Raw genomic sequence first — 23485 nt, 5'->3', positions numbered from 1 at the left:
ATTTAAATTCATTTTATAGTATGAAAATAACTGACATTATTTAAATGTAATGAAATAATCATTTGAAATCATATTCTTAGAGAGAAAGAGAGAGAGAGAGAGAGAGAGAGAGAGAGAGAGAGAGCAACTTACAGAGCGTAAACTACATTTCCCAAGATGCATTGCATTTCCAGTTCAAAGTTTACCAATACGAGGAAGTAAAGAAAAGTTCTCAGTTAATCTGCTTACTAAATATTTGGTTTAGCAGGTCAAAAGCCAAGTTGCTCGCCATACATATAACAGCACCTTAAAACAAGATTATGACGCGCTTTGTTTGAGGTTGTGTTGTCTCAGACTCATGGTCACTCATGCTCTGCCGGGTGCTTTCATTGACAGTACTAATGTGCTATACACCTTCGAATAAGCGACTTTATGATTCTGTTTCAGTGTGAAGTTTGCAAAACGGTAAGAATACATTTTATTAAATTCATACTCAATTCACTATTTAGTCCTTTTGAATGTACAGTCATGTTAATATGTAAAATCTTTAAGGCAAAACTCTAAAGACTATTGAAAATGTCAGAATGTATTTCAAATGTCCAACTTTTTGCTTGTCTTCCTTTCCTTTTTCTAAAAAAGTGCCCCAGGTCTGACCGCAGACAAAATGAAGATGATGACATTCTTCATTGTGGGACTCTTTGTCCATGTAGTCTTCTTTGTCTCAATATTTGACATCTATTTCACGTCCCCTCTTGTCCATGGAATGACACCACAACGTGTCCATCTGGCCCCTCCGGCCAAGCGCTTGGTGCTCTTTGTGGCAGATGGTCTGAGAGCCGACAGTTTCTTTAAGCCAGACGACAATGGGACAGTCAGGGCTCCTTATCTAAGGTGATGAACATGGGATAATCTTTGTCCTGTTTACCAATGTGGTCCAGAATAGTTCAGTAGCTTCTTTTAATTTAGTGATTAAATGATTAAATTCACCATCCACCACCATTCATTGCATATAGATAGAGTCAGACTCTTAAATAGTATTGTTTTATGTGTTCATTGGTGTATAAATAGATTTAACTTATGCTATTGTTTCCTGTCATAAGGAGTGTAATTGAAGAGGGCGGCACATGGGGAGTGTCACACACGCGAGTCCCTACAGAATCACGGCCAGGTCATGTGGCTCTACTAGCGGGCTTTTATGAGGACGTTAGTGCTGTTGCCAAGGGTAAGAAGTCATACATGTGTTTGTGTATTACCTATATGTGTGTGTAAACTTAATAATGTGTCTCGCATCTCTGTGCTCACAGGCTGGAAGGAAAATCCGGTGGAGTTTGATTCTGTTTTCAATGAGAGCAGACATACCTGGTGTTGGGGCAGCCCTGATATATTACCAATGTTTGCTAAAGGTATAACCACACACCTGTGAGTAGATATATGGGAGTATAATGACCTTATTTGGTAGCTTTACTAGCATGTGTGTTTTGTAGGAGCCACTGGAGACCATGTGTACACTCACACATACCCTCCAGAGCGGGAGGATTTCGCCTCCACTGACGCTTCCAGACTTGATACATGGGTATTTGATGAAGTGAAGGTAGGATAGTTAATGTGCTTTTATGCAGTCGCTTTTGATGAATGAAATGTAAAGAAGCCCTGCACAACTGTTATTTCAATGCAATGTCTGTTATACTTATTAGAGCATTGCCCAGCATTTAGGAATAAATTATATTTTGGATAATTATTATACATGCATTTTTATGACTTCATATTAACATATATATATATATATATATATATATATATATATATATATATATATATATATATATATATATATATATATATATATATATTAGTTTAATTTTTAGTAATTTCACTATGCACTATTTTTTTTTTTTAATATTGCTATTTAGGTTTCATTTATTTTTATTTCAGTTTTAGTTTTTATTTATTTCCAGTTAATAATTTTAGTTCTCTTTATTTCAATTTATTGTCAAGGCAACGTTTTTAATTTAATTATGTAATATTGAATTATTTAATCTAATTTAATCATTTAATATCTAATTTAATATTTATATTTTATTTTATTTCAGCTTTTTAAATTAACAGAAATGTTTTAATAGTTTTAGTTAACATTAACATTAATAACCCTGATATTTCATACACAGTACCATTCAGAAGTTTGGGGCTGCATTTATTTGATGTAAATACAATAGTAAAAACAGTCATGCTTTGAAATATTATTACAATTTAAAATTAATTTATTTCTATTGTAATATATTTTAAAATGTAATTTATTCCTGTGATGGCAAAGCTGTATTTTCAGCATCATTACTCCTGTCTTCATTGTCACATGATTTTTTTTTTTTGTACTGGACCCAAATATTTGAATTGTGTGTGTGTGTATATATATATATATATATAACATTATACAACAATACAATACAACCCTAAAATCTTTTAACAAAAGAACAAAGAATTATAGAATATGATTGTTAATTGTCTTATGTTTCCTTTTTTGTTAAGGATTTTCTCAGTGTAGCCAAAAGCAATGAAACTCTGCTGAATAAGTTACATGAAGAACAGAATGTGTTTTTCCTTCATCTTTTGGGGATAGACACCAATGGCCATGCCCACCGGCCCATGTCAAAGTAAGCAAAATTCATTTCACCACATAAAATATTGTAATGTGATTAACAACACCTTTTCCTATTATCTGTTTTATTTTATTATGTTATGTAAAGCCACCTTAAAACCATGTTTGTTGTAAAAAGTGCAAGATAAATTTAATTGTATTGTAGTATAATGCATTGAGATACATGAATATATGGAAATGCATATTCAGATCACCTGGACATCAGATTTACCACTAGGTGGAGCTACTACCATTGTCAAATTCTCACATTTAATATTTTCTTTGGGATTTCTGTTCTTATAGGGAATATCTAGAGAACATTGGCCTGGTTGATGCTGGTGTTGCTGAAATTGTCACTGTGATGGACGACTTTTATGGGCACGATGGAAAAACGGCTTATGTTTTTACGTCTGACCATGGGATGACAAATTGGGGTAAAACATCGCTCTGACCTAGTCTTTATAACTCTAAAGCTTTATAAATCTATGACATGAAAACTTTGAAAGAAAAGATTAATAAATGACTTCTATCCCTCTGAACAAAGTCATCTTTTTAAGAATGAAATAACATCAATGCTATTTTATATTTTGCCTGATTTATATAGTTCAAGTCAGCATTTTGTGTAAAAGAATATTTATCACTGTACACTACAGTATATGAGTATGTGTTTTATAGGATCTCACGGTGCGGGACACCCATCAGAGACGCTGACTCCACTGGTGGCATGGGGCGCTGGGGTTCAGACAGCACAACGGGAGGGCTTTCAAAAATATGATGATAATTATTTAAAAGGTTTGTTTAATGGCCCTTAGTTGTCTAACACCACTCCATCTCCATCTTCTTCAAAGCAAATTAGTTTTCAGACATCATTAATAGAGATTCAGGCATCATTAAACAGCAGAATTGATTTAGTCAATATTTCTTCTAACCCTTCTTTTGTTTCAGAATGGGGGTTAGAAACATACAAGAGAGTGGATGTCAATCAAGTGAGATTTTCTGTCTCATCTACTTTTGAAATGTGTATAAATGATTGAAGCATTGCTAATTTGATCTTTTTATGGTTTTGCAGGCTGATATTGCTCCACTCATGTCATCTCTAATAGGAGTTCCCTTTCCTCTAAACTCTGTGGTGAGCATGTTTTTCAGAGATTTCAGATTCCCAGATGAAATAATAAAGTATCACACTTCTACACAGATATACAGGCACTGGTTACATTATCTTCTGAAGCATTTGTTGCTTTACAGGGCGTCTTACCACTGAATTACCTGAATAACAGCCAGCACTTTAAGGCCGAGAGCATGTATTCAAATGCTGTTCAGATCTTGGAGCAGTTCAGGGTAAAGTAAAGGACATTTTGGTTTATTCTCTCCCTTTTTTATTTGAAATAACCAGCTTGAAATAACCATCTTGTGTTTATTAAATCAGGTGAAAATGGCACAGAAGAAAGAAACAACGCTATCTTTTCTGTTTACACCATACCAGTGAGTAAAAGTCAATGCTTAATGAGATATATATAATGAAAAAACTGGATTATTCTTGCTTTTTTTTAAAATAAAAAGGCTTGAATATAACATTCACCTGGCATTTCAGAAATTGTCATGGTGTTGATGTCAAAATCATGAGCACATTTATATGACTGCCATTTCTGATAAACCACAATGTAAACTATATTATTAGTTTTCAGATGTGAACTGGTTAGCCAATCATATCAGAAGTAATTTACATAAACGTAAAAACCTTTAAAGGTACAGTAGGAAGGGGAAATGCTCAATATTAAAGGGTTAGTTCACCCAAAAATGAAATTTCTTTCATTAATTACTCACCTTCATGTCGTTCCACACCCGTAAGACCTTTGTTTATCTTCGGAACACAAATTAAGATATTTTTGATGAGATCTGAGAGGTTTCTGAACCACCTTTAAAGGCCCAGAAAGGTAAAAACATTATTAAAATCCATGTGACTATAGTGGTTCGGCGTTAATGTTATGAAGCGACGAGAATATATATTTTTTTGTTTTAGGCACAAAAAGTATTCTCATCGCCTCATAATACTAAGATTGAACCACTGTAGTCACATGGACTATTTTAACGATGTCTTCCTGGACCTCAAAAGGTGCAATGATGTTGCTGCCCATGTGTGGTTCAGAAACCCTTGGATTTCATCAAAAATATAATTTGTATTCCGAAGATGAACGCAGGTCTTACTGGTTTGGAACGACGTGAAGGTGAGTAATTAAAGACAAATATTTAATTTTTGGGTGAACTAACCCCTTTAAATTAAATTTCACTGATGTTATGACTGGACAAAAATGTTAATTATTCATTAAACAATGTTCAGTCTTCAATTTAATTGGCTAAGCAGTTTTCTGGTATACAGCTGGCAAGGTCAGATCACTCTGTGAGATTCTCCTTTTTGCTTCTAGGCCTCTGACTGACTCTAAACAGATGGATTTTGTGCGTCAGGCAAGAGATTTGATCAATAAAGGACAGTTTAATGAAGCAGTAAGTGTTGATTGGTTGTCGTCATGTCCAAACTGACTCGTTGATTATCTTTATTTCATTTTGCAATATCTCTCCTCTCCTCTTTTCTTTTTTCCTCCAGATCCATTATTGTGAAGATCTGATCGCCCAGGCCATGGAAGGCTTGTCATATTATCACACGTATGATCGGTTCTTCCTGGGCAGCAGTGTGGTTCTGGGTTTTATTGGTTGGACCTCTTATGTGGTTTTGTTCATCCTGAAGACCCATGCTAGCCTACGCAAACCTCCATCTAACATGCATATGGTAAGCAAGAGATGTTGTATTTCGTTGTATGCAGCTTGTTGTCATTGCAGATCATGATCATTGAACTAATAAAAGGTTAGTGGTTTGTTGGTGTAAAAAGGTGTGAGATATCTCACATCCTTTATGTGTTTTGTGGTGTTCTAGGTAACGGAAAGGAATCTAGGCCAGGCGTTTCTGTGTGTAGGTCTGCTTGTGGCTCTGTTCTTGTTGGTCCAGTCGAGTCCTTGGACCTACTACATCTACTGCTTGCTCCCTGTGCCCGTGTGGCACTCCGTCATGAGGGAGTAAGTTACTTATCCCTGCTTTGTTAGCATTTACTATATTAGTGGTTCTTATCTGGTTTTGCTTCAGGACCCAGATTATTATTACCAGCATTAAAACAATGGCAAATAATTGTTAGGCCGATTAATTATTTTCATGCTAAGGCTGATAAATAAGAAATTGTATTTAAATTAATTAAAAATAAAACTCAAATAAATATTCTTTAATAAATAATTAAAAATACTACAAGCATTCATGTTAATTTAGACATTATACTGTACAGTTTGAAAAATGTCTAATCATTTTGAGACTTACTAAAGATTACATTTAACAGTGTTTATTAAATTGGTAGCATTTTTAAAGTTTAACTTTAATTGAGCATTAGATGACTAGAAAGGTAATCTAAATGTAACAATAGGAGAAATGAGCATGGATAATTAAATATTATTAAAATATTAAATATTCATTAAAATCAATAATAAAAAAGTGAATTTAGGCATCACAAAATAAAAATGTACAGTATAAAAAATGGATGTTCATTTCGAGATTTACTAAAGATTACATTTAGCAGCTTTATTAAAAATACATTTTTAACTAGATTAAAGGATTTTTTTTTTTTTCAAAATGAACAAAATTTATATAATGAGTCAACACATCATCAATCCTTCAGTGAATGACAACCCTCTGTGGTCTCCCACTAGCTTACATTATTATAGCTTTCATCCCCAAAAACTTTATTTTTGTCTTAAATTTCATAATGAACTCAATTAGTGCCGAGGCTACCGACTTGTTTTTTTGTGAAATGGAAAGTGTGCAAAGGATATGCTTGATGCATCCTTCAAAATGAGCTTAAGTAAAGATACGGAATGAAGGCTGCCTTCCAAGGATCTTTCAAATTGAATCCTTCAGCAGCTCAAGCAGCCAAGATATGCAGCCTTACTAGGACGCAGACTTCCATTTGAGAAGCACTCTATATTTTAGACTGGGCGGGGTGGTTTTTGCAGGAATTGTGTACATACATCACTCAACCGTGTGTCTCATCATATCCATAAATAGAGAAAAGTTGTTCTAGTGTCACAAGAAATCAACAATGTTATTCCTCAATATGCATGCAGTTTACTTAAACACTAGAGGGCCAAAGTATACCTTTAACTTTAATTGAGTGTTAGATGAAGGCAAATATATTTAAATATAACAATACAGGAGAAAAGAGCATGCACAGTTAAATCCAATAATATATAGCCAATATTGACAGATACCAATACATTATTTAAAATTTAAATCTATAGTGTAAATTAATACATGTAAATTAACTAGACAGGCTCAACAATATGCAAAATTATTCACATGATAGAGAGAGGACGAATTGGAAAATGGACTTGTTTCACAAAAAAATGTAAATGTTTTGAAAATCTGCATTACATTTAAATGTGTAAAATGTTATTCCAGGTCTGTTTCTTGTCCTTACTTGACTTTAAGAGTTTGTGTGTTTTCTCTCTGTCACAGATTTGAAACTCTTGCTGGTCTGATTCGTTCGATCCCCTCATTACCACTCAGCAAATGCTTTGGATATTTTTTGCTGGTTACATTCGGAATTGAGTTACTAGTAAGTGCTTGCTTAACTATGTGCTAGACATGAAGTCTGGTATCATCAAGTATGCTTGCAGTTTTAGCATTAGAACTTTTTAGCACTATAGTAAATTAGGTGTTGACTCTTTCACTTCTCTAATTTCCTGTCTGCTGGTGTTTTTTTAGGTCACAAGCTTTTTCTATCGGGCCATGTTGACCTTGGGGCTGGTGGTGCTGGCGCTGTGGCCTATGGTTTCTGGCCTCTATACAAAAGCAAAGGTAAGGTCACCTCCTCAAGGCCTGCTCTGATATGAGGTTTGCAAGGTGTGTGTTTTTGAGGTCCTGTTTTTGTTCTTTATTCTGCTGTAGTTCAGGTCACTGAGCTGGATGTTTAGCTGTCTCTTTCTGGCTGTGTTTCCACTGTTGCCTGTGGTGGGACGGGAACCCAACGTTAACTATGTGTGAGCACTCTTTGTTCACTTACTGATCCCGGGACTGTCATATACAATCTTTTGTGTTAATTTTCTTATTTTAAACTGTTAAACACTTAAACACATGTATACTCTTTTATCGGTGCCGCTGAATGACATCAGGAAGATTTATCTTCTAAATCTGATGTGTTGTACTGCAGAATTTGTGCTGCAGTGCTGACCCTCTTCAACTTGTCCTCATACCTCTGGTCATCATGGAGAGGCTCTCCTGTGATGCAAAGGGATCGTCAGCTGTTCATCTGCCAGGTCATTCACAAACTTCTTTCACCTAAAATATTTACTTAAAGTACCCCTGAGATTTAGCTTAAAGGTGCCCAAGAATGCAATGTAATATAAGTCTAAGGTGTCCCCTGAATGTGTCTGTGAAGTTTCAGCTCAAAATACCCCATAGATTTTTTTTAATTAATTTTTTTAACTGCCTATTTTGGGGCATCATAAACTATACACTGATATTTTTTCAGCGCGTCGCCTCTTTAATTCGCGTGCTTCCTGCCACACGAGCTCTCGACTATATTACAGTGCATTTACAAAGTTCACACAGCTAATATAACCCTCAAATGGATCTTTACAAGATCTTCGTCATGCATGCTGTATGCATGCTTCGAATTATGTGAGTAAAGTATTTATTTTGATGTTTACGTTTGATTCTGTATGAGTTTGAGGCTGTGCCCTGCGGCTAACTGGCTAATTCTACACTGTTGGAGAGATTTATAAAGAATGAAGTTGTGTTTATGAATTATACAGACTGCAAGTGTTTAAAAATGAAAATAGCGATGGCTCTTGTCTCCGTGAATACAGCAAGAAACGATTGTAACTTTAACCACATTTAACAGTACATTAGCAACATGCTAATGAAACATTTAGAAAGACAGTTTACAAATATCACTAAAAAATATCATGCTATCATGGATCATGTCAGTTATTATCGCTCCATCTGCCATTTTTCGCTGTTGTTCTTGCTTGCTTACCTAGTCTGATGATTCAGCTGTGCACAGATCCAGACCTTAATTCTGCCTTTCCTTGTCTAATGCGTCGAACATGGACTGGCATATATGCAAATATTGGGGGCATACATATTAATGATCCCAACTGTTACGTAACAGTCGGTGTTATGTTGAGATCCGCGTGTTTTCCGAAAGTCTTTTAAACAAATGAGATTTACATAAGAAAGAGAAAGCAATGGAGTTTGAAACTCAATGTATGTCATTTCCATGTACTGAACTCTTGTTATACAACTATGCCGAGGTAAATTCAAATTTTGATTCTAGGGGCACCTTTAATATTTAATATTTTGACAACTCATCATTCACACCAAGAATGATAACTATAAAAGATGACTATATTTGCATTCACACCAATGAACGATAACAGTGTGTTTATTCTAAGCTCACGCACTGCGCGCTGTACATGTTTTTGCTGTTCTTGTTGCATTTACACAGCTAACCAACAGATGTCCTCAGCATGCTATGTTTCAAGTGAATAGCTAGTGTAATCGATCTAATCTAACAGTGAATTTCGCTGGCGAAGTCAACATAGTGGAATAAAAACAACACCTTTTCACTGCAACTTCAAAGGAAGCAAGACAATGTTTTTGAAACTAGTTAATTTTATATTACACTGTTTGCTAGCCTGTCATCTCATTTTTTGACTTGTCAGACAGCGGTGGCTTTTTCTGGACCTCGGCGAGTAACTTCTCCGCAATGTTATCTGCCATTTTAAATGCTCGAGCCCTTAAATTAGGATGAATTCCGATTGGCTGTCTGTGTTTTATCGTTCAACAGCTGGAAAAAAAAATAGTTCTGAAAGTGATCCCAATGACATTATTTCTCTATATCGTTATCATTATATCTGTGGTGTGGACACTGCTATTGAACGATTTTTAGAACTATATCTTTATCTTTATAGTTATCATTCTTGGTGCGAACAGGCCTTTAATCTTTTTTAGTTAGCGTTTTGATTTTTTTTTTTTTTTTTTAATTACCTACCTATTTTTATGGTTTAATTAATTACGGTTCTGTAAAGAGCAGGTTCAGATGAGCTAGATAAATACAAGAGAACCAGGAAGTTAAGACAGTTGTCTCACTAAACGAACTAGGCTCACAGAAAAAAAAAAAAAAACACAGGAAGAACAGAAGGGCTGTACAGTAAATACACTAGGAAGTAATGACTTGACAAGATACACAAATACAATTTAGAAATAATAAGAACATCAAAATAAGTGCCATTCAAGACCCAAAAGCACATGGAAATCAAAACAAACACATTAGAGGTTCATATGGCCTCCATTATGGTTCTCAATGGGTATGAAAGAAGTTCAACCTATTTTGCAGATGTAAACTGCAATTGATTATCTATAATTTGTTATAGTATACACTGCATTTCCTGATGCTGTGAAATTGCCTGAAATGTCTTGCAACCGCAGCAGACAGATTCAAGCACGTTTTTTATGTTTTGCTAGTAAACCAAAAAGTAAAAATCAAAGCATGAGTATTGTAAACGTTTACTTCCATGATCTCATTGTTTGCTCGTTATCACAGTACAAAATAATAAAACCATCTAAATCAACACTTGATCTAAATGTAATCCAATTTAAACTTATCTGGGGAGCTTTTCTGCATGCATTTCCAGATGGTGCAGGTGGTGCTGTGTGCTTATACCCTGACCAGCACCCACTCCAGTCTGCAGCTGAAGCAAGGCCTGCCACTCTTCAACCAGCTCGTTAGCTGGTTCACTCTAGGTTTGTCATCTCCATTTGCATGCTGCTCTATTACCGATATAGACTCATTGAATTACAGTAAAGCGGTAGTTTACTCAAAAATTTATTTTCTCACCCTTATTTGTTTTCAAACACAAAATAAGATATTTAGAAGAATGTGTTTTTTTTTTTTGGGTCCTTACAATGGGGTCCAGTGTTCTTTTGGACCCCAAAATATCTTGTGTAGAAGCAAGGAAGTCATACAGGTTTGGCACATTTTCAAAGTAATTAAATGGTATGAGGAACCCTTGACCTTGAAGGTTTTTTTTGTGTGTGTGTTAATTTAAATACTTTCACATTACCCAAGCTTCATTTTCAGAGACAACTATAAATAAGCCAGTCCTGAGCAGTGATGCATCTTTAACCAATGAATTGCACTTCTTGTTTTCTTCCATCCTGTTTGTACTTCATCCCCTATTCTCTCACACTTTTTTTTTTTAGTTTCCTCATTTTTGGTACCATTGTTGAGTTCAACCAAGCTCTTTCAGAGACTGCTGAGTATCCTGGTGTCCTTGGTGTGTGTCTACCTTCTTCTGAGCACAGGGTAAAACCTACTGACCCTCAAACTAATGCCATCCTATCAGCAGTTTGTATGTGGCAGTGCTTAGTTTAACAGAAATTCAGCATGTTCGATTTAGTCAAATTCTTCTTTTGAGGTTGTCCAGCCAAGGAAATGGAATTTGAAATGAAACCACATAGCGCTTGCAGTAAGCAGTTAAGTTGCAAACGTTTTCAGCTCAGCAGCTGACTGGTTTGAGACTGTTTCAATTACAGACAATATATTCTAATAAATAATTATTTAAATTCATTAAGAATTAAATAATACACTACCGTTCAAAAGGTTGCAGTCAGTAAACATAAAGTAAAAACAGTAATATTGTGAAATATTTTTTTAAAGTTTTCTATTTTAATTTATTTTAAAAATAAACATATCTGCGATGGCAAAGCTGAATTTTTTTTAGCATCATTACTCAAGTCTTCTGTGTCACATGATCCTTTAGAAATCATTCTAATGTGTTGATTTGCTGCTCAAGAAACAATGGCGGTGTGTAATATTTTTTTTTTTTTTTTTTTGTGGAAACCAAGACAAGATTTTTTTTTTTTTTTAATCAGTAGTGTATATTCTTAAAACATTAATCAAATTTATTTTGTTTTATTGTAAATTTATTTGTTATTTTATTATAATTTATACTAAATTAACATTTTAAATTGAATTTAAAGCTCTTATTCTAATTTGGGTTGTGTTCTGTGAAGGTATGAAGCTCTTTTTCCTCCGGTGCTGTCATGGCTCATGTTTGCATGGATCAACATTGAACAGGAAGCCATGACCACTCAAGAAAGTACATATCGAACTGAGGTAATGCTGGGGTTTATTTAGGGGCTTCCCTTCTACCTTCATGAGAAATGTCTTCAACTATGTGGTTGAAGATTATTGCACTGTGTCAAGTTTTGTTTTTATTAGGCTATATTTTTAACCACTGAAATATGTCTGTTCTCTATAAACTTACCACAAGAGTAGTACATTTTTTCTTTCTTTTTACTGATTGTACCGTTTCCTGTTTCCTCAGCTCTGCAGCATTGATTTTGCTGAAAATATTGACATTACCAAAATCAGGCAACTGAGACTGGATGACATTCGGAGATCTTACTTTTTTGCATCCTTTTGAACTACAGACTATTTGATTTGTGTCTTATGATTGTTGATATATGCTTACAGTCCTTAACTGTTTAAACAGGTGTTTTTCATAATAACTGCTTTCTTTGGCTGCGGTAACATTGCCTCTATCAACAGGTAAGCTGCTTGAAGAATAAAAGGGCTATAAAATAGATTTGAATATAATTATGAGTGTTGGGGGTAACACATTACAAGTAACTTGAGTTACATAATCAGATTACTTTTTCAAGTAACTAGTAAAGTACCGCATTACTTTTAAATTTAAAACAAAGTATCTGAGTTACTTTTTCAAATAAGTAACACAAGTTACTTTGTTTTCCCATGTATTGTCCAGTCCTTTCAGGATTTTGCGGGATTTTTTTCTGATTTTTGCGGCCTAAAATGAGCGGCATTTCTCAAAATTTGCGGCAATATTTACAGCATGTTTTCGTAGTTTCAGATCATCGCCCCCAGTGGTGAAACATTGAAATTTCAAAACACTTATGACGTAACGAAGCCTCATTTACTGAAATCACGTGAATTTGGCAGTTTGATACGCACTTCGAACCACTGATTCGAAACAAAAGATTCCGAAAGATTTGAAGCTTCATGAAGCAGTGTTGTGATCACTAGATATTGTTGAATAAAGTCATTATTTTGTTTTTCGGCGCACAAAAAGTATTCTCGTCGCTTCATAACATTAAGGTTGAACCACTATAGTCACATGAACTGTTTTAAATATGTCTTTAGTAGCTTTCTGGGCACTGAAAGTGTAAATTAACTTGCTTCAATGGAGGCCTCACTGAGTCATCGGATTTTATCAAAAATATCTTAATTTGTGTTCAAAGATGAATGAAGGTCTTACAGGTGTGGAACGACATGAGGGTGAGTCATTAATGACAGAATTTTAATTTTTGGGTGAACTAACCCTTTAAGTTCTAAGGTGGCACCAGCCCCTGATTTGGCAGTGCTGTGAGGACTGACAGAAAAGCACTGAGCTTGAGTTGAGATGCAGATAATATTAACTTTTTTTTAATTTTTATTAATAAATATTAAAAATATATACTAGGGTGTGGAAATGGCCAATAAGTGCTCATCTGCAGCATCTACTACAGTGGTAATTTATTCTTTTTATTTCTAAATAAGTGTTTGCTTTCCTACATCGTGAAACTAGTTTTGCAAATGGGGACAAACTATGAATTATGAACAAATAATGTTTTGGACATCACATTAAAAATAACATTTAAACTGGGCGATATAAAGCTTTGAAGTGCTGGGAAAAGTTGTGTGAAACACTTAAAAGCACTCGAAAATATTAGACCATTTCTGCCTCAAGTTATTTCTGTTAAGTGTCACAATATGTCTCATGGTTTCCAGATTACACGTGCGCTGGGAAGAAACCACTTGAATTCAACACAGAATTAATTTCATTGCTCTGAAATCTTGTGAGAAGCATTTAAGTTAAATTCATTGCAGAATTCTCTGTTAAACCACAGATATCAGATCAAACAGTGTCCACAGCGGATATCTGTGGTTTAACAGAATTCTGTGATGAATGTGAATGCTTCTCACCAGATTTCACAGCGATGAAATTAATTCTGCGGTGAATTCAAATGGTTTCTATTCAGCGCACGTGTAGAAATGTTGTATGATCGAGATCGGCCCGCTGCTCTGTGGCCTGTTGAATGAAGCTAGTTGAACAAACTCTGAGTTTCAGAGTAGGTTTGGAGTTGACAAATCCAGACAAATCAACTGTTGCACAACTCTCTATATAAACTTTCTGTCAACTCAGGTTTAGGGCTGTCAAACGATTAATCGCATACAAAATAAAAGTTTGGGTTTGCCTAATATATGTGTGTGTACTGTGTGTAATTATTATGTATATATAAATACAAACACATTCATGTATATATTTGAGAAATATTTACAAGTATATGTATTTATTTATATTTTAATCTCATTTATATTATATATAAATAAAATATTTTGTACATAAATAACATATTTCTCTTAAATATATACATTAATTTGTGTATATTTATATATACATAATAATTGCACACAGTACACCCACATATATTATGCAAACTCCAACTTTTATTTTGTATACGATTAATCGCAATTAATCGTTTGACAGCCCTACTCAGGTTTAATCCAGAGTTTGCAAAGCACATGCACCTGAAATTGTGACACGTGCGGCAAACAGCCAATCACACAGAACAAGGAGAACGTCAATTTGATTCACTTCTTGAGAGAGAGCCGCGCAATTCACGTCTCTTCCGAAGATTAAAAGAAATTACTTTATGTATTTAATCTCACTTTATTCACCAATGTCTTTGCTGCTGACCTGTGATGATCCAATTCAACCATACTAATAAGCAAAAATGACTTTAGATAAACATCAGATTTGTGATTAGATCATTGAAGATCACCAGCAAAGATGAGTAAATGCATGTTCACATTTAGTCTAGAACTACAATACCCATTACGTTCACACAGCACACACAACACCTCTTAACCTCATTTCTCTCTACATGGGGACAGGAGAGCTGTCAGTCAATAAATGTGAAAAAGTAACTTGCGTTACTTGTTTGAAAAAGTAACAGATATTTTGTTGTAAATTGAAAAAGTAATGCATTACTTTACTAGTTGCTTGAAAAAGTAATCTGATTACGTATCTCAAGTTACTTGCAATGCGTTACCCCTAACACTGTTATTAAAAAACGAACAAGCAAGCCCCGCATTGTAAGACATTACTTCCATAAAAAGTAACTAATGCAATTAGTTACATTTTTTAGGGATTAACGCAATATTTTAATGGATTACTTTTAAAAGTAACTTTCCCCAACACTAATAATTATGCCTTGATCCACCCTCACAGTTTTGACCCAGCCTCAGTGTACTGCTTTCTGACCGTCTTCAACCCTTTCATCATGGGCGGCCTGTTAATGTGGAAGGTATGACTCTTGCTCAACCTGAAGTTTCAAACTTATGCTGTTTTTTTTTGTTTTTTTTTTGTTTTTTTTTAATTAGTGCACAACTATGTTTTATGCAGCTTTCCACTGTTTCATCCTCTTTCAGGTTTTAATTCCATTTGTAATTGTGATGTGCACATTCGAAAGTATTCAAGTGTCAACGCAGCTCTCATCACGAAGGTACTTCACATTGCAGAATAATTAGTACTGCAGGAAATCAGCAGGTCTTTCTCAGTTTACACACTGACTGCTACTTTAAGCATATGCTATATTTGGGCTCAAGCCTTCAAAGACACTTCCTTGTTCATTGGGGCTTTGGAATCAAGTGCATTTGATTAACAAATAAACAAAGTCCAATTTGGATATGTTCCTATGGAGCACTGTGGACATGCTGGGAAAATATGTAAACCATGGCCATGAATTAACAATTCGTTCCTATGACTTGCAAATACATCAGCATATTTTAATACTTAGTTCCCCCGTTTGAAGTAAGTGTGTGCACGATATAATAAAAATATTAATTCATTCCTTTGGTTTAGTTGAATCAAAGGAAATGTTATGTGCAGGGCTCCATATGTTTCCTGGAACAAAAAATGTCTTTGTGTAATATATATATATATATATATATATATATATATATATATATATATATATATATATATAAAATTTTATAACATTATTTTGCATGTTCACATAAAATCTGTATTTGTTTTCTAGCCTTTTCCTCGTTGTGCTTGTTATCTCAGACTTGATGGCATTGGTAAGCTTAGCATGGAGAACAAATTAAATATTTGTTCAGTTTAATTATTGCAAATTATTATTGCATGAAGGACTTCTTTTTATTAATCATTTATCAATCCATTCTTTTTCACCAGCACTTTTTTTTCTTAGTAAAAGATTATGGAAGCTGGCTTGACATAGGAACTAGGTGAGTTAACTGTTTTGTACTTCTTGTCTTAGCTTCCATCTTGTTAACCTCTTGAAACACAAGCTCACTTTGTCATTGCATATGTGTAAATGTACAGACTGCATAAATATGATAAAATGTTTCTTTTGTGTTGCAGTATTAGTCACTATGTCATTGTAATGTCAATGACCATCTTCCTCATGTTGCTGAGTGTCATGACGCACATTTTAACCTCCAAAAGAATCATCATTGGACAGAAACGAAAGATGCACTTTAGATGACGACCTCATACCTGGACCTCCATCCTAATGTTTACAAGGTGCAAAAAACAAACATTCAACTGCACAATAATATGACTGATGTTTCTGAGAAATTCTTAACATCAGTATTACTTAAGACGTATGACTCTGCATCTCAGACTGTAAGAGGAAGCCTCTGTTTGGTATAACTAATAAGTTATCTGTTTTTAATACATATATAGTGAATTTATAGGTATATTAATTCTGGGACTTCAGGGGAAACAAACACCACAAGACAGGCACAGGTTAAAGGGAAAGTGCTTGATTTTGTCTCTGTATACGTACTGTATGATTTATGCCAAAGGTGAGGAATGTTACTATACTGATACTGTATGTCAGCTGATTTTGACTAGAATCTAATTCTCAGATGGTATTATGGTAAATGTGTAGTTTTATAATACTGTATTTTTAATATTTTCATTTAAATGTGTAAAATTATTTATTTACAATAAACCTTTACATTAAGTGTCATGCCATTTTTATAAAATCACAAAAACACTGACCCTGTTCTTTGTCAGCACAACATTGCAGTGTTTAAATAAACTGCATAGGAAATATACACTACTTTTCAAAATTTTGTAGTCAGTAAAAGACAGATTTTTAGGGTAAAGGACAGATTAAATTGATCACAAGTGACATTAAAGACATTTAGAATTTTTTTAAAAAGATTTCTATTTCAAAAACATGCTGTTCTTCAAAGAATCCTGAAAAAAAAAAAATGTATTAAGGTTTTCACACAAATATTAAGCAGAACAACAGTTTCCAACATTGATGATAAGAAATGTAGCACCAAATCAGTATATTAAAATTATTTTTGAAGTATGATGTGACATCATGTGCTGAAAATTCAGCTTTGCCATCATAGGAATAAATTTACATTTTTAAAAATATTAAAATAGAAAGTTATGTTAATAGTCAAGTTAAAATAGTTCATTTTAATTGTAATATTTCACAATATTACTTTTTTCCCTGTATTTTTGGTCAAATAAATGCAGCCTCAATGAACATATCTTTAAAAAAAAAACTTAGCCCTAACTTTTGAACAGTAGTGTAGTTAAAACATACCTGTCATAAAGGGTTAGTTCACCCAAAAATGAAAATTCTGTCATTACTCACCCTTATGTCGTTCCAAACTAGTAAGACCTACGTTCATCTTCAGAACATAAATTAAGATATTTTTGATTAAATCCGAGATCTTTCTGATCCTCCATAGACAGCAAAGCAATTACCATTTTTCAAGGCCCAGAAAGGTACTAAAGACATTGTTAAATAAAATAGTCCATGTGACTGCAGTGGTTCAACCGTAAATTATGAAGCGACTAGAATACTTTTTGTGAAAAAACAAACAAAAAGAAAAACACTTTTATTCAACAATAACAATTTCTCTTCCATGTCAATCTCCGACGCTGTTAATGTGAGCTCCACGATGCATGCGTGTGATGCTGACACAGGAGCCGGCCAATAACGAGTCAGCATTCTGACGTAGAACCCGGAAGCACTGCACTGTGTTTACAACGTGAACACTGTCAGAGACTGACACGGAAGAGAAGAAAATGTTGAATAATCGTTTTTTTGGGGGGTTTTTTCGCACAAAACATTCTCATTGCTTCATAATTTAAGGTCAAACCACTGTAGTCACATGGACTATTTTAACAATGTCTTTATTACCTTTCTGGACCTTGAAAGTGGAAATTGTGTTGCTTTCTATGGGGGATCAGAAAGCTCTCGGATTTTATCCAAAATATCTTAATTTTTAACTGCAACCGCTGCCGTCTGTCAGTCAAATAATAGCAGTAGATGGGAACTTCAACTATAACAGTAAATAAAACTTGCTTAGACAAATCAAAATTAAACCCTGCACATTGATGTCTTAAGACACGAAACGATCGGTTTGTGCGAGAAACCGAACATTATTTATATAATTTTGACCTCTAATACACCACTATGTCCAACTTCGTTCAGCTTCCTGTTAGTGAGGTCAAAAAACGCGTTCTGAAGACGGAAGTGATGTCTCGCCCATATACTTCAATGAGCGCGAGACATCACTTCCGTTGTCAGAGCGCAATCAGACCTCACTAGCCGGAAGCTGAACGCAGTTGGACATAGTGGAGGTAAAAAATTATATAAATAATGTTCGTTTTCTCGCACAAACCGATCGTTTCGTGTCTTAGGACATCAATGTGCCGTCACGAGCCGCAGGGTTTCATTTGGATTTGTCTATGGAAGTTTTTTTCGACTTTTATTGTTCAAGTTCCCAATCACTGCTATTATTTGACTGACAGACGGCAGCGGTTGCAGTTAAACGGTTGCAGTTAAAAATCATAATTTGCGTTCGACTGAAGAAAAAAAGTCACCTACATCTTGGATGCACTGGGGGTAAGCAGATAAACATCAAATTTTCCTTTTTGGGTAAACTAACCCACATATTATATAAAGTATCATTATGACATTACAAACAGAATATTTTTATTTACTTATGTTCTATTATATAAATATTGTTATATTCTGTTCAAAAACCTACATTTTTTTTATTCACATCTTCAATATCCATTAATAACTTACTTGAGAACACACCCCCAACCCCCTTTGCAGCTGTGACAAACATGCAGGGGAAAACCAAAAACCACAAACCTTGTCAGCTTAAGTCTAGACATCAAGAATGGAGTGATTAAGATTTGATATTTGTAGTTTCTACTAAGAAATACTTTTAAGAGGCATTATTAGAATACATTCAGACCATAAAGCACAGAAATGCCAGATGGCTGTGATCTTGCAGTTTTTTTTATCATGACTGGAATCTAAAAAAAACAACAGAGAGGTTGTTTGGCAATGCGACTCTCGCTGTTTTAGAGGTTGGCCACTTAAACTGAATTGTCAAATGCGCAACAGTGTGAATCATGAAACACCCAGCAGTCCAGCCTCCTCAAGAGAATGTGCTAAAATAGCGGTTACTGAACGAGTTGCAAATGAAACAAACACATTACCTTACTTCCTCATCTGATCTGACATCTCCGTTGTTCTGAGGGTAAGTATATCTTGCTTCACTCTCTTGTTAAGCTGTTAATTTTTGATTATGTACACTAACTGTAACATTTTAAATGCACTGTGTTGTAAAATAGTTAGAATACCTGGCTTTCATTGTTACTCTGAAGGCAACAGAACCACCATAAATGTATACGTTGTGGCTTGGCACTTTCATAGGAGCTAAAATTATTCTTTTTTTTGTATATTTACACAAAGTATTCAAAATTAAAGTTTAAAGGAATGCAATGAGGGTTTACAAAATACATTTACTTGTACATTAGCTTTTTACTGACTTGTTTTAAAAAAAAAACACTAATATTTTACAGTAAGGTCCCATTAGTTAACATTAATGCATTGAATTATATCATCAAACAATGAGCAATACATTTGTTACAGTATTTATTCATCTTTGTTAACGTAACTTAATAATAATCCAAACATTCATATGTCCTTTCAAACCTGTATCACTTTCCTTTTTGCCCTGTGGAACATAAATTAAGATATTTTGAGAAATGTGAGTATTTTGGATACCAGCATTCTTCAAAATATCTTCTTTTGTTCCACAGATGAGAGAAAGTGATACAGTTTTGGAAGGATGTGAAGGAGTAAATTTACAATTTTCAGTTTTGGGTTAACTATCCTTTTAAGTTTAATTGTTGCATTTGGAATAATTACTAATGAATAAAACGGAACTAAAAACTTTTGTGGCAAGTAAAATGAATGAAAACAAAGCATTTTTAGAGTTTAATTGTGAGTTTAACTTAACTAGAAACAATGCAGATCTCTTTTCTATGTATATTAACTGACTTTACCATACTTTGCCTTAGACTTTTATGTTTTCTACATCTCTGTTTTCTCTCTAGGGACCATGACGATGAACACCACAGTTGCCAACATCACCAACCCTGCAGTGTCTACTTCATCACCCCACCTCACCGAGCCCTTCAGAATCACCCTTATCGTCATCTACACTTTCGTGCTTCTGGTGGGCATCACAGGCTTGACCCTCATGATAAGCTTGTTAAAAACCAACATTCGCTCGTTAACCACCATCGCCTTCCTGAACCTGATGGTCGCACATTTTCTTTTCCTGCTCACCGTGCCATTCAGAATCTACTACTACGCGACCCAAACATGGAATCTGGGTGAGAGGATGTGTAAACTGGTCAGCGCCATGGTGCATATCCACGTATACATGGTGTTTACCATATACGCCATCATTCTTACCCTTCGTTTCCTGCATTATTACAAGAAAATGCAATGGACTGAGTTCTACAGGCGGCTGCACGCACTCGGCGCGAGCGTTCTAGTGTGGATCCTCCTGTTGCTCATCATGCTTCCCCTCGTGCTGAATCAATACGGGATTGTGAATGACAACGCAGAGGAAAACCAGTGCTTTAAATTTGGGAAAATGATAGAGAACAAGGCCGTCTACGCCCTGAACATGATTCTGTCCATCTTTATTATCAGTGTGTCGTGTGTTCAGACCGGCATCCAGGCGATCATCCTGCACGCGATGATACGCAAGTACGGACAAGCCAGTCGATCCCAGCAAGAGTTTTGGGTCCAAATAAAAAACCTTATCTTTGTACTTATCATGCTCACCTGCCTGGTACCGTACCACCTTTTTCGGCTGAAATACCTGGACGACACTGTAAAGCTTAGTCCGGCAAATGAGGTGTTTCTGGCCATCACGGGACTTACGTGTTTCGACATGCTGACGTTCACCGGCAGGGGCGTGTGTCAGGTGTGCTGGACCTAAAGCAGCTATTCTCCACATCATTGACCATCAATCATGGACTGCAGATGGGAAAACGGGAACTGTTTTTACAGGGAACAAGTGTAATACTTATAAAACGTTGACAGAAATGGTAAATGAACAACCTAGCTGACAAAAATAGCCAATGGGCTATTATACGTCTGGCTAACGTTCCCATTAACATGAAAACGTTATTTATGAATGTTCTCTGAACGTTTTTAAAATGGTTTAAAGTAACCTGTTTCTGTCTTTGTTTTGCTAACATTTAGGGAACTTTCTGTTTTCCATTTTCGTTTTGTTTTTTAGCCTATTTCGTTTGCGTATTTTGCAGACATTACGAAAGTTACATTTGAATGTTCTCTGAACGTTGTGAAACAAGTAGTATTTCAAAAACACGCTGCTCAGCTAAAATGTTTCAGAAGAAAACGCGACTATGCTGTGTCAGAGAAGGTCTACCTAAGCAGTAACTGTGGTAGGCTAGCTGTGTTAAAAAGAAATGGAGAGAAAGACACTGAAAGTCTAAAGATAAACACCATATAACATGGTAGCTAGGCCTATATTAAAATAACAGTAGTAGCCTACCACAGTAGCTTTTATTAAGGGAGACTTAGCCTACTAGCCTACTAAATTATGTTTTTACATAAAATTAACCTGTTTCTTTTTAGAATAAATGAAATGGCAGTTGTTTAGATATGACTTGTGCTTTTGAGTTAAAAGAGTAGACCTAAATACATTTTATTTAAAGAATCAATTTAACAGCGAACTAATAGGCCTAGGCCTGTATAAAAGTTTTTACACTTCAAGAAGGGAGTTTTTCAATTTATAGGCATACATGCGAGTCTCGTCGACTAAAAATCGCAAAACTTATAGGCCATTTACCTCATGAAGGGAGTTTTTTAAACTTATAGGCATACATGCAAGTCTCATCGACTAAAAATCACAAAACTTGTAGGCTATTTACCTCAAGAAGGTATTTTTTTCAACTTAGAGGCATACATGTGGCTCTTATCGACTAAAAATAAAAAAAACTTATAGGCTATTTACCTCCAGAATAGAGTTTTTTCAACTTATAGGCATACATGCAAGTCTCATCGACTAAAAATCACAAAACTTAGGCTATTTACCTCAAGAAGGTATTTTTTTCAACTTAGAGGCATACATGTGGCTCTTATCGACTAAAAATAAAAAAAACTTATAGGCTATTTACTTCAAGAAGGGAGTTTTTTCAACTTATAGGCATATATGTGAGTATCATCGACTAAAAATAACAAACTTATAGGCTATTTACCTCAAGAAGGGAGTTTTTTTCAACTTATAGGCATATATGTGAGTATCATCGACTAAAAATAAAAAAAACTTATAGGCTATTTACCTCAAGAAGGGAGTTTTTTTCAACTTATAGGCATATATGTGAGTATCATCGACTAAAAATAAAAAAAACTTATAGGCTATTTACCTCAAGAAGGGAGTTTTTTTCAACTTATAGGCATATATGTGTCTCATCGACTAAAAATAAAAAAAACTTATAGGCTATTTACCTCAAGAAGGGAGTTTTTTTCAACTTATAGGCATATATGTGTCTCATCGACTAAAAATAAAAAAAACTTATAGGCTATTTACTTCAAGAAGGGAGTTTTTTTCAACTTATAGGCATATATGTGAGTATCATCGACTAAAAATAAAAAAAACTTATAGGCTATTTACTTCAAGAAGGGAGTTTTTTTCAACTTATAGGCATATATGTGTCTCATCGACTAAAAATAAAAAAAAACTTATAGGCTATTTACTTCAAGAAGGGAGTTTTTTTCAACTTATAGGCATATATGTGAGTATCATCGACTAAAAATAAAAAAAACTTATAGGCTACTTACCTCAAGAAGGGAGTTTTTCAACTTATAGGCATACATGCGCGTCTCATTGACTAAAAATAACAAACTTATAGGCTATTTACTTCAAGAAGGGAGTTTTTTTCAACTTATAGGCATATATGTGAGTATCATCGACTAAAAATAAAAAAAAACTTATAGGCTATTTACTTCAAGAAGGGAGTTTTTTTCAACTTATAGGCATATATGTGAGTATCATCGACTAAAAATAAAAAAAACTTATAGGCTATTTACTTCAAGAAGGGAGTTTTTTCAACTTATAGGCATATATGTGAGTCTCATCGACTAAAAATAACAAACTTATAGGCTACTTACCTCAAGAAGGGAGTTTTTCAACTTATAGGCATACATGCGCGTCTCATTGACTAAAAATAACAAAACTTATAGGCTATTTACCTCAAAAAGGTATTTTTTTCAACTTATAGGCATATATGTGTCTCATCGACTAAAAATAAAAAAAACTTATAGGCTATTTACTTCAAGAAGGGAGTTTTTTTCAACTTATAGGC

General features: G+C 34.6%; 2 protein-coding genes across 2 annotated transcripts; both read left to right on the top strand.

Moving 5' to 3' along the window:
- The first annotated feature begins 185 nt into the window (after positions 1 to 185).
- Positions 186 to 16761, top strand: pign (phosphatidylinositol glycan anchor biosynthesis, class N). The gene is made up of 29 exons (XM_067377790.1): positions 186 to 444; positions 619 to 870; positions 1080 to 1201; positions 1284 to 1382; positions 1464 to 1570; positions 2503 to 2627; positions 2915 to 3045; positions 3287 to 3403; positions 3557 to 3597; positions 3681 to 3740; positions 3857 to 3949; positions 4038 to 4093; positions 5035 to 5113; positions 5214 to 5396; positions 5541 to 5680; positions 7164 to 7263; positions 7413 to 7505; positions 7596 to 7687; positions 7858 to 7963; positions 10346 to 10454; positions 10914 to 11016; positions 11727 to 11829; positions 12041 to 12127; positions 12209 to 12264; positions 15008 to 15083; positions 15208 to 15281; positions 15819 to 15861; positions 15977 to 16029; positions 16166 to 16761. Exons 2-29 carry the CDS (start codon positions 644 to 646, stop codon positions 16287 to 16289), a joined length of 2799 nt encoding a protein of 932 aa, XP_067233891.1. The 5' UTR covers positions 186 to 444; positions 619 to 643; the 3' UTR covers positions 16290 to 16761.
- A 2326-nt stretch (positions 16762 to 19087) lies between these two features.
- On the top strand, positions 19088 to 21102 carry LOC137013571 (probable G-protein coupled receptor 141). The gene is made up of 2 exons (XM_067377415.1): positions 19088 to 19332; positions 20195 to 21102. Exon 2 carries the CDS (start codon positions 20200 to 20202, stop codon positions 21091 to 21093), a length of 894 nt encoding a protein of 297 aa, XP_067233516.1. The 5' UTR covers positions 19088 to 19332; positions 20195 to 20199; the 3' UTR covers positions 21094 to 21102.
- The last annotated feature ends 2383 nt before the right edge of the window (positions 21103 to 23485 follow it).

This window comes from Chanodichthys erythropterus, chromosome 23 (assembly GCF_024489055.1).
Source record: "Chanodichthys erythropterus isolate Z2021 chromosome 23, ASM2448905v1, whole genome shotgun sequence".
Classification (NCBI taxonomy): Eukaryota; Metazoa; Chordata; class Actinopteri; order Cypriniformes; family Xenocyprididae; genus Chanodichthys; species Chanodichthys erythropterus.
This window is presented reverse-complemented; position numbering and strand designations above follow the sequence as displayed.